Raw genomic sequence first — 12,732 nt, 5'->3', positions numbered from 1 at the left:
CAATGTTATTGCAGTGATTTACTAGACAGTTCCCTTCAAAACAAGATACTGACTGATGCATATGAAACAAAATTAAAACTACCCGGTGAAAAATAAAATGAACAAAGTGAAAACAGATAATTGAATTTATATGCTTTTGAGTTATGAGATTATGGAGATTGTGAGAGAAACAAACATTAAAACCTTCAAAAGGCAGTGAGAGAAAACACAATAACAAGGTGGTTTGATTCATTTATATGCAAATATGTCTGAAATCATTCAGTATACTTTTTATGCCATAATCCTAATTCTGAAGCAGCTGATCTAAATAGTTAAGTTTACATATATATAATTGTCCACAAAAAAAAACCATGACTATAGGATCAGACACAAGTTTTGCATCTTAAAGCGTCTTCTCCATTACATAAAAATAATAAATAACTGAACAAAATAAACAAATAAAATTAACATTGTATACAATATTAATACAGAAGCATCAAATGAACAAGAATTTGCTCATCAATTTCATGCTGTGTGGTTATGAAAGTTTTAAATTGTATAAGCAATATTTTATTTATTTAAATACAGGCAGTAACAATAGGAGAAGATTGGATTGCTGTAGCAACATATTCCAGAAATGTACGACTGTTTACAATAGCAGGAGTTCAGAAAGAGATGTTTAGTATACCAGGTCCTGTTGTATGTCTTGCTGCTCATACCAATCAGTTAATGGTGGTGTATCATAAAGGATTAGGTATTTTACAATATACCTTAATTATAAAGTCTCATCTCATGCTTCATTGACTATGTAGAGTCCACTTCTCAAATATTAGGATACATACAAACATACAACTTGGTCCAAGGTTGAATTTATTGCAGTTTAACAACCTCCTATCCAAATAAGTTCACTGACCAATACTTCACATCACTTTGGCAGGTTCATTTTTGTATATGATTACAACTCCTAGGTATAATTTGACCACTTACTTAGATTTTGACATTCAGTTAATATTTTACCCAAGTAAACTGTGATTTGGTTTATCATTTCAGTCTTTTTATTTTTGTGCTCCAGCAGCTAGGTGAAGAGGGCATTACATTTACTCTTGTCCCTACGTGATGAAATTGGTTTCTGTTCTCTAACTTCAGTTTGCCATAACAAAATGTTATGAAACTTATACACAATGAATATTACCAGTTTAAAACATTACTTTTGTTATTATAGTCTTATATAAAAAAAAGATGTGGTATGATTATCAATGAGACAACTCTCCACAAGAGACCAAAATGACTTAGAAATTAACAACTATAGGTCACTGTAAGACCTTCAACAATGAGCAAAGCCCATACCACATAGTCAGCTATAAAAGGCCCCGAAATGACAATGTCAAACAATTCAAACAAGAAAACTAATGGCCTTATTCATTTTAAAAAATTAACGAAAAACAAATATGTAACACATAAACAAACGACAACCACTGAATTAAAGGCTCCTGACTTGGGAAAGGCACTTGCATAGATAATGTAGCGTAGTTAAACATGTAAGCGGGTTCCCAATCCTCCCCCTAACCTGGGACAGTGGTATAACAAAAGAACGAACTATAAAAATCAGTTGAAAAAGTCTTAACTCATCAGATGGACAAAAATACAAGTCTTATGCTCATTTATAGATGGAAATTTGATCATTTTGCCTAATACAACAGACAACACGAACCATACTTTAGCAAATAAGAATGTCTTTAAGTACATTATTTTTATTTTTTTTGCAGCTATTCCAGGAGACCAGAGCCTTGGTACAATCTTAATGACTGTTGAGGGAAAGAGACGTAACATTTTGAATGGTGAACCACTTCCTCTGTCTCCAAAGTCAACTCTAGCATGGATGGGGTTAGTATCATATTGAATAAGAGCCTATCCTTATGTCAATAACTCCTGACATGAATTGGATTAGCACCACCTTAAAAAAGATCCTCTTTCTCAGTCTGTAAAGTGTCGAGAATCATTAATTATGAATCAGTACTCATGTCTTTTTAGTCTACTCTTCATTGGTTTGTTACTAATTCTATAATGGTGACCCTCAAAAGTCTTGCATAGATGAAGTAAGTAACACTGCAAATGGTTAGCATCTTACTTTCTCTTTAAAATTAATATGGATATGGTTTTGGTAAGACTTTTTAGTGGATGCATGTATCATTGTGGACCCACATCTACCTGTTTGGTTTCTAGTGTCAGCATTCACAATTTGATTCAATTTGTGATTAAGTCAGTTTAGGGTCAACCACTAATGATCAGAATGATATTTCGTATGTATTTGTATTTTATCAGTGCATATCATTAACTTATCAATTGATAATTCTTTAGTATAATATTAAAGATATAAAATGGTAAAAATGACTTGTTAAGTGCAATGGAAAGAACAATGAATGGACATTCAGTTATATTTCTCTTAGTAAGTAGATGCTAGCAGGGTGTAAGCTTGTAATAAAAAATTTGCATATGACTGTGTGATTTTCATAGGTTCAATTTTTTTCCAGATTTTCTGCAGAGGGAACTCCTTTCCTTATGGACTCATCAGGTATTGTTAGAATGTTCAACAGAAACTTTGGACCTAACTGGATACAGGTTGCCAACACAAAGTCTCATGTAAGTAAAACAGAAACATCAATTCTATGGTCAGAAAACTTAATACAGTACATTTTAGTTTGCATGGTTCACAGAAGGAAATAACAATCTACTAAATGCTGTTGAAGGACATACAGCCATTAACCTCAAGTTTTCATGATTTAAGCAATTTGAAAAATAAGTTTGAACCTGAAAACTTTCAGGTATGCTTTTAGCATATTACATTCATATTTAGATAATGTTTTTGCTTTGTCAGGAACGCTCAAATTATTAGTTTTCCAATTTTGTTATAATGATGTATTTTCAGACAAAAGGCAAGTCAGATCATTACTGGATTGTAGGAGTTAATGAAAATCCACAACAGCTCAGGTTGGTCTCATTGTTTATATTATTACTATAAGACTTCATTCATTTAAATAGTTAATTAATTGGAGTGTTAAACCTCCAACAAAGTAATAATGATTGTAACTGAAGTAGAGTCCTGGTCTTATACCTTCCATAACTTTTATAGTGTCCCAAGTATGCGCCACATTTGTCTCTGAAGTAAGTTATGAACAAGTATTGACAATTTTCATATCAAATCAAATTTTGTTTAAACACCTATCATAGCTCATTGATCCATGACCTTATTGTAGACATTCATTTATCACTTGGAATAGAAACTTCCATATGGGATAAAAGATGTTTATTAGTCAAAGTTGTGTTTCCTTATTCGTTGTAGATGTATACCATGTAAAGGATCTAGATACCCACCTACTCTACCTCGTCCTGCAATCTCAGTACTACCTTTCCAGTTACCATTGTGTGAAATGCATACAGAAAAAAGTCAATATGAGGTTAGCTGAATTTTATTTTATGATTATATATTTCTTTGCAAAGAGTTGTCTAGAAACGATGTAACATGTGATTATATATTTCTTTGCAAAGAGTTGTCTAGAAATGATGTAGCATGCAAAACCATGTAAGTAAAATGGTGACACAAAAATATGTAAACTTATATCATGTAGCAGCATGTAAAAATGTAACACACAACAATTACAACATGTGAATAATGAGATGTTGTATGATTGCCAATGACACTTTATCCACCTGAGTTCAAATAAGGAAACTTCAATTATAGGTAATTTTAAGGGCTTCAACATTACAAAAACCCATACTGTGTGTAGTCAGCTGTGCAGATATATGGAAATATTTAAATATTATAATTACATACAATACTCTGATAATAATGAGAACATATCATAAAGATGCATCTACTTATATTTATTTTACATGCCAATAGATTTAATTGATGGTTATATATCTTTTAAAGGAAACCTTTTTTAGAACTCATCTATTTGCCAACCATTTTGACCACTGGACATCACAGGGATTTGAGTTTGATGGTGGATTGAAACATGAAGCATTAAAACCTTCACAAGAGGCTCTAATGAAATTGTTTGCTGTAAGTCCATTGTAATTCAATAATAATAATAATAATAATTCTTTATTTATAGAGGGTTACACAATACATTGTTGTGAATGGAACTGATTTTTAGGCAGTTAAGCTGCATTATGCGAGCACCCTATCGTTGTGTTCTACCCAATAAATGCTGAAATACGTGCCATTGTTATTATCTAGCTTGATATTATTAATTTTCTTTATCAGTGATAAATGTTGGTAATGCATGTTAGATGCTTTTAAAGTGTAAACATATTACTACACTTTCAATGGGTATTTTTTTCTCAATTTTGATTGTGCAGTTAAAATAGCTGGAAGTTTCTTACTTTAAGTTGTCACAAAGAGTGCAGCTAGATTATATGATACCTGAATGTAAGCGAATCATATGATATACAGGTGGAGTCCTTTGGGTCACTCTACCCCCTCCTGTTTGGTAACTTTAAAACGGATTAGATCCCTACCCAGGTAACCCTTCAACCATATACATTCATGTATGGGACTATATAACTAATCAAATGAAATATAGGGGAAGTCCCTAGGGTCACCCCACCCCCTCCTGTTTTAGAACTTGGAAACAGTCGAGATCCCCACCCCTTAACCATATTTATTCATGTATGGGACAATATAACTAATCAAATGAAATACAGAGTCCCTGGGGTCACCCCACCCCTCCTGTTTGGAAACAGTCGAGATCTCTACCCCTAAACCATATACAATTATATATGAATTAAAATAAATGTACAATATATGAATGTTTAATGTTTGTTCTTTTAAATCTTTAAAAAATAATTGAAGCAACATTGCCACAGTTTTCATAACTATGTTTGCCTTGGTTTTTGGTTAACTGCCTACAGCACTTACAGTGCTTTGATTATTGATATTGGAACATATATTTATTTTACAGCAGTTCTCCAACCAATAGGGAGGTGTAAAACATACTTATATCCTGTACCATAATAATTATGAATAATTTTATTATTAGCTGTCAGCCAGATCAGAGAGAGAATTCCGAGCATTAGAAGTATGTGAGATGATGCCAGATGAACACACTCTACAGTTAGCCATTAAATATGCTAGTCGACTTAAACATATACAATTGGCAGAGAGAATCAGTGAGTTGGCAATGAGAAAGTCAGAAGAAACAGCTCAAGAAGAAGAGGTTGAAGAAGAGCAAGAAGATTTCAGAACAGAACTGTACAATCAGTGAGCAATATTTTATAATAATAATAGAAATTCACAATGAAGTTTGAAATTAATGGAGTCATTTGTTTAGAAGTGGTGTATATTTGACTTGATGTTTATAATTCTATAGCATTTATTAAGTCATATAGGTTCTTCTTTTACTTTTATCATGATTAATTACAGCTACTCTAGAACATTTGGAACACTGTTAAAATAAATGGCAAAAAACTTTTTCAAGCTACAATTTAAATTCTTTTCTTTAAATTTAACTAGCAAAATGATGTAAATTTTTCTACAATTACTAGGGAAAGGTCATTAGTATGCTATGCTTTTACCAAACGCTAACAAACATATACACAATGCTTATTACTACCAAACACAGATAAAGCTCTAATTTGGGTGGCATCAATTTCACTATTCTCACGTTATGTCCCTTTATAAATTGAAAACTTGCTAAATTTGCTGTATATTTACCATGGACACATTCTTTTATTTTTAGGGAAACAAATTAAAGATTCAAATTATTGTTAATGTGTTTATTATTGTAGACATAACCATGTAGAAACAGAATGGTCACATACCAATGGTAATACACAAGAAGAAGAGGAAGAGCCTTCAATATCTGGTATAATTTATATTTAAGGACATTTTTTGTGAAGTTGAACTCTGTCCAATGTGCAACAGTGCATGTAGTGTTAATTGGGTGCACATGCAAGGAGAAGTTTTGTGTAATTGACTCCTGCAACAGTTTTCATAATAGAGAGTAAATATTTCATGTATGTTCAGGACAATATACACATTTTAAGAATCTTATGCAGACTTTCTCAAAGATTATTTAAGCAAGTCCAGACCTACAAAGAAAACAATTTTACCCAAAGATGAAGGCAGTGCATTGTTATAAACACATTAACTAAAAAAAAATAAGAAGGAGAACTGAATGTCAATTTATGATTGCCAAACTCTTTCAAATCTTCAAATGTTTGAGAAAATGTTTTACTTGTCATTAAGATAAATATAATGATATTTTGTTTAAACTGAGAAAAGCACCATACTTCATCAATATTTCATTTCTATATCCTTCTTAAATGATTTAAAATAGTTCTATAAACAAGTAGAATGGATGTAAATGTCATTAATGATTTAAAATAGATAAATGGAAAAAAAGATTTTGTGATACACAGGTATTATAATTTTTATTTTCAGGTCCAAAATTGAATATTAAAGAGAGAGAAGAAAAACCTGCAAGACCTTCATTTTTGTCTCAAGGAAGATCAAATCCATTCAAGGTCATTAACATCCTTAGAATCTTATATGTATTTACTTTAATTGATCTTTTATTAAAAAAAAGTTATCAGTATATGTAAAATTAATAGAAACCAGTGATGATGTGTCCCAATTTAGCTTAATTTTGGTTTTCTAATGCTGTGTATTCTCTCTTTTTCCTGGGTTCATATTTTTGTAGTTGTTAATGAACCACAAAATCAAGTGTTTAAAGAAATTCAAACTTTCCTGTAAAATTGTATGCAGAATTTGACACAACCAGCAACTCAATTATTAAGAAAAATAGTTATTTGTCAATCCACAAAATTGGGATCTATGAAAATAAAATCAAATCAAGATAACTCTAGTTCAAAATATTGCCTTATTGTGATCAATTGTTTGTTTGGTACAAGGCAATGCTTAATTTTAAGTTCACATTGCAAAATGAAAGCAATCTTTACCTTTCAGTAATCTTGTGCACTTTGATTTCATGAGCTATCCTACAGTGTAACAGTCTGCACCAAGACTTACTACCCAACCAGGACTTTATTATTTTCTGCATACCAGTAGTTTGCTCTTACTATAACAGAGCTTGCTTGGAAGTAGCAAATTTGAATTTTAACTACATTGTTTAGAGTAGAACTGTTACAAAACTGATCATGTGTGTGGTTGCAATCTCCTTATACTGTGGATTCATTAATTTTCATTGGATACCAATTTTCGTGGATTTCGTGGGTACAAGTTTACCACGAATTTAAATGTTCAACGAAATGCAAATTTTCCATTGGCTTGTATACGCACATTTGGCAAAAACACGAAATTAAATATCCACGAAAGTGTAAGTTTTCCTAAATCCACGAAAATAAATGAATCCACAGTAACTTTAGTAGAGTAATGAGTATAATGAAAATTTTGTATTTTTGGTGGTCAGGGTCTTAAATAGTACCATCTTTGTAACCCATATTTTTAAGTCTGGAACAGCCCTAAGCAGGGATTCAAACTGCCAGATTGAAAAGTAAAGAATGAATATTGGGTTGACTCACTTTTACCAAAAAGTTTTAAGGAAAGAAATTGGTGATGTTTAAAGTACTTAGCATTAATAAAAATTTTATATTATTTCTTACAGGTTTCATCATCTCAACAAAAGTCAACTGGAGGAAGCAGTAGAGGAACACAAGTCTTTGATGCAATGAGTAAAAAGAAACCAGTTGCTCCTCAAGTCATCATCAAAAATTCTAAACCTGTACTGAAAAAGGTTTGCTCTTTAACGTTTTGAAAGGGAAAAGGGGGGGGGGGTGATAGATAATTCTGGAAATTTGATTAACTTTCTAAATTGATCAGCTTTTACAGTAAGAATATGGCTCTACAATGAGGACTTTGGTTCACAGACACTTTCAGTTGTATTATCTTTATTTACACCTAATATTGTCTGACTAGAAATATGGCAGACCAAGAAATTGCCAAAGGCAATTTATATGAGCTTGCAGAGGACCTTAAACCTTTCTTTGTTGGCATGAATACCAGTATATTCATAATAATAACATATATTATCATTTTATTAATTGACAAGTGTTTTCATATGGCCCTGTAATATGTTCAGTTGAAATTAAAACAAAAGAAATGGAACTCCTTGTTAGAGAAGGTAAAAAGACCAAGTTTCAATGGGCTTTAAAAGTTTAATTAATGTACTTAATTTAGGATTTTATGTGTGTGTTCTTACTTAAAAGTATTGAATTGAGCTTTGAGATATTTGTAAACTTTTGAATTATAGAATAATTTTTACAAAACAGTTGATTGTGGTAGATGCAAATTCATGTGGATTTTTTGTGTGCTTAAGCATAAATTTCGAGCCCAAAAAAATCCTAAGAAAGATAATAGATTTATCTTTTTAAGCCATCAATTACCATCTCTGTCTCTTGCACTGTTTTAATAAAATCCTCCAAAAAAGAATATTTTCATCAAAAGAGAAAGTCTAGTAAACCTTTTTGGGTTCAGGGTGTTTGAGTGGACTATTCTGTTTTGAACGCATATATAAATAAAGAAAATCATCCTGAACATGCATGAAATATTTGCCACTGGACGTTAAGCAACCAACAATCAATTTAAAAGAAAAAAATATTTGATAAGTCTTGCTTCAAATTCTATTATTTTTATATATTAAGGCTGTAGGTTGATACTATTACAATAAAAATTTACAGTACTAAAGTATGAAATATATGGGTCAAGTGAAATACTTTTCTAATGAGTTATAACTGCAGGGTAGGTGTGTTGAATAACAATTTTTTATCAAAAGTACTTGATGACAAACTTTTCTGGTGGATCATTAAAATGATAACTTCAAAGCGTTATCTAGGTTAATTAGCCTTTCAACCTCAGGAAAAAATGTGTCTGTCCTTCCACGAAATATTTGATCAGATTTTTTTTAATATTTTCGAAAATTCCCCCTGACAACCAATCAGTCAATAGTTTTTAGTTAACCAACTGCATAAAAGTACATTAAATGATGCTAAAAAGCTAGTAAATACATTTGTCTTTCAAAATACAACTGGCATATAAGGATCATAATGATACTATGGGGATAACTTTATCAGTTTTCAAGAACTAAAAAGACAGGTTGTCACTACAATGACCTCCATTTTTACGATTATAAAAATGAGGTGGCTTAATAATTTTGACTAAGTAGAAACCTGACTGTGTCCAAAGTCAGTAATAATTGTTGGTTGTAACAAGCACTGTTTTCATCTTTGTAAGAACTGGGCATTTGGGCAATAATTTATCCAGTAAGTTAATAAAAACTTGGAAAACACGATGATATTTTAGAAATAGTAATAATCATGATAATACATTATGTGAATACAAAATCTTTTTTTTATTTTAGAATTCATCTTCACAACAAAAGCTGTTATCAGCAAAGAAATCTGAAAAAGAAGAAATATCCAAAACTCCCACTGTTCCAAGTACAAAGTAAGATACTAGCATCATCATTAAAAGATATATTAGATTCACTTAACTTTTCATGTTTTTTAATATCTAGGCCTTGAACATACTTCACAAAGAAAAAGTTCAATGAATGATATGAGTTTAAAGCAGTGATACCAAAATAGAAAATAGGAGATTTAAGGTCCTGTAGCAATAAATGCTATTCTTCAAACAACTTTTTCTATGCCAAGTCCTATTTTAAACAGGTTGACAGGATTACATTATACAATGTGTAGTGTCAGATGCACTTTTGATCATTAAATTTGGAAGTTAAGTAGAGCATTTTTGTAAATGGAAAATTTATGATGATATATTATACATGGTTGGTGCCCTTCAGAACAAACAGGAAGAAATGAGGTGGAGGGAGGCTATACCCCATATAAGGTTGAAATTTTCACATGATCAAGAGATAATTGTGTACATCTTTAATATTTTTGTAGAACAGCATCAGCATTTGATTTGTGGTATGAGGATAATAAGACAGAATTATTAGATGAGTTCCCAGACTTGTCTGAAGAAGACCTAACACAAGTAGCAGCAGAAAGATTTAGAGAATTATCAAAAGATCAGAGACAGGTAACTTCCAAACTTTTTTTTAAAGATTTTTCAATTTAAAACAGAAAATCAAGTTAAATACATGTACGAATGTAACATCTTACAGCAGTGTTCTCTGAATGATTTCTGGAAAGATAATCTGCCTTAAAAAATTAAACTGAGATGAAATACTTGATGTCAAATATCAGGATATACAACAAAAGTTGAAAGAAGCTACACATGAGTACATGTGAATTTTATTTTATTTATAGTTATTTTGAAGATTATTTATTTTTCCTTATTATGTGAAAATTATAAAAAAGTGATATATTTTGTGCAATGTCAATATCACGTGTCACTATTCTTCCAATTTTAGGATGGAAAAAATGTTTTATTTCTGTTGAAGTATTTCAATTGCTATCATGGTAGCCATCTTTAGCTTGAGTATATAAACACTTAAGATCAATGCCCAAGAAAATATGTGTTTCATTGTATTCATTGAAGGATTTTTACTGGTAAATCCTCATTGTTACCTATTTCTTAGCCTGATTCAAATAGTTGATATTTCTCAGACATAGAAGTTATATTTATAATAAACACTGTTTAACAGACCTGTATTGTATTTAGAAACAATCATACACAGTTGTTTTTTGTAGAGCATGTCAGGAAGTCTATATTTTAGAAATAATTCATTTACTTTTCTCCTAAGTTAATATTCTTAAAATGAGTTTGTTGCTGTTCAAAAATTAAAAGCATGGAGGCACTTTTTAAGACTCCAAAGACTCGTAATATTAAGTTTTTCATTTTAATACTTATAATTCTTTCAAATTCTTAGGAAAATGCAACCACATGCAATATGATTTTTAGTGCCTCAAAATGCTGCATGTAACAACTAGGTGCATGATTAAAGTGTCAGGTTTTAAACAAAAAGGGTTGATTATATTATGTGATTTGGTGACAAGTAAAAGATTCATCAAGTTAACAATGGTTCCACTGCAAAATATAATAGAAGATTTCAAATGTAACACGGTTTGTGGTAATTTTTCAGTATTTTTTAATGCTATTAATTCATTGCTTTTTTGCATCTTTAATAGGAATGGTTGCAGAAAGCCAAACAGTTAAAATCTGAGAACACAGAAAACACAGACAATAAAAAGAGAAAAAGAGATGAAGATTCAGACTCTGCCTCAAAAAAGAAGAAAGAAATTTCAAAGCCGTTATCATCAAACTCTAACACTAAACTAGCTGGATTTGCATTCAGTAAAGAATGATTGATGAATAAAAGAGTTGATTTTTTTAACAAAATTAAAAGACTTTTTTGTTCAAAACTGGCTGAAAATGAGATATGTGTCAATGTAAATGAAATATATGCCCATGTCATTAATCTTATTTATTTCAGAAGGTAGTAATTTTGATAAGCTATGAATTTTATACACATTTCATGAACTCCTGGATTAATACCTGTTTTAGTCATCTTTTCTGTTGATATTATAACCTGTAGAATTATTTGTTATATGTAAACTCCATTTTCAAGTTCATTTGTTATTTTGAAACATTTATAATCGGTAATTGAGTTGTATTTTCAGTTTCAATGAATAAGTTGTATGTGTTGGTTTGATAGGATTTAACCCCTGGTTCATGGTTCATTGAAGACTATTTATTTTTCCTGCTCATGTTTTTCAGCTACTAAGGTCAACTGTATTTGTTTTATAGAATCATTTTATAATCAAATTTCTGCCTGGCAGGTTTCACCTGTCCTTAATATCATTTTCATGGTTCAATGATTAACATTCAGTATTTTTTATTTCCCATTTTAAGTTAAACATAATATGGATGGTCTGTTTTTTTAATTTCACCTGTATCATATTTCTTCTTCATTTGTCACAGTTACTATGCCACTGGACATTTAGCAAGCATCAACCAATCATAGTAACTATAGTCATGTCATAGCTTATTGATATATATCAGCAAGCTTCATTTTGGTGTACCATGTGACATAAGTAAACAACATTAGACAGGGTTGTACTTTATGAGGAAAAGCTTACAGTACATATTATTAAACATGGGCATACTGTGTTTCCTTGATCAATTTAACTTTCAACATATTTTGTCATAATCAATTATACAGGCAAGCTGTATTAATATGTCTTCTATTGTTGCATCAAAGAGTTGACAAATATTAATTTCAATTTTTGCTATGTTGATATATTATTTATTTTTTGAATATTGTTATATTACATATTTTTAACATTACATTGTTTATATATTGAAAGAAAGTATTCTTCTGTTAAATCTGTCAAGGCTGTTACCCATCAGAACTGGAGGCCAATTTTGATGAAAACAAAATTGGCAGTGTGTTTTACAAAACTGTTCAATTTTATAGATTGAATTCCAGTTCCTGTAGGGTAAGGTTCAGACACTTTTATGTATTTATTTAAATGACTGCAATACATGTTCTATCAGATGTGCTAAAAAAATAAACAGTGATTTGTATTCTTTTTTTTTCTGCAAGGTACATCATTTAACCATTTAAAATTTCTTGTAAGGATGGAAATTCTTGCTTGCCAAGTTGCCCATAGCAACCAAAAAAAATTTAAATATATTATCCAGTAGTCCATGTGGCTATAATATTTGTCCTTAATACATTAAGGTAAAAGCTATGATAGTTTCTCCAAAATCATCTCCTCAGCATATCAATCATTATAACTAAATAAGTGATTTTATCAATTTACTCAATG

The 12,732-nt window shown here is 30.7% G+C and overlaps 1 protein-coding gene across 1 annotated transcript in view; it reads left to right on the top strand.

The window, feature by feature from the left end:
- Positions 1-12,487, top strand: part of LOC143067961 (WD repeat and HMG-box DNA-binding protein 1-like) — a 43,444-nt gene extending 30,957 nt beyond the window's left edge. The window contains exons 15-27 of the mRNA XM_076241629.1: positions 568-733; positions 1,746-1,863; positions 2,511-2,619; positions 2,906-2,967; positions 3,320-3,434; positions 3,911-4,042; positions 5,022-5,242; positions 5,770-5,846; positions 6,425-6,507; positions 7,608-7,736; positions 9,360-9,445; positions 9,901-10,036; positions 11,089-12,487. Coding sequence (XP_076097744.1) covers positions 568-733; positions 1,746-1,863; positions 2,511-2,619; positions 2,906-2,967; positions 3,320-3,434; positions 3,911-4,042; positions 5,022-5,242; positions 5,770-5,846; positions 6,425-6,507; positions 7,608-7,736; positions 9,360-9,445; positions 9,901-10,036; positions 11,089-11,265 — 1,611 coding nt within the window. The 3' untranslated portion in view covers positions 11,266-12,487. The remainder of the gene's footprint in view (positions 1-567; positions 734-1,745; positions 1,864-2,510; positions 2,620-2,905; positions 2,968-3,319; positions 3,435-3,910; positions 4,043-5,021; positions 5,243-5,769; positions 5,847-6,424; positions 6,508-7,607; positions 7,737-9,359; positions 9,446-9,900; positions 10,037-11,088) is intronic.
- Positions 12,488-12,732: the final 245 nt, after the last annotated feature.

Source organism: Mytilus galloprovincialis, chromosome 3 (assembly GCF_965363235.1).
Source record: "Mytilus galloprovincialis chromosome 3, xbMytGall1.hap1.1, whole genome shotgun sequence".
In the NCBI taxonomy this organism is placed as follows: domain Eukaryota; kingdom Metazoa; phylum Mollusca; class Bivalvia; order Mytilida; family Mytilidae; genus Mytilus; species Mytilus galloprovincialis.
Note: the sequence above shows the minus strand (reverse complement) of the source record. Positions and strands in the feature narration are given on the sequence as shown.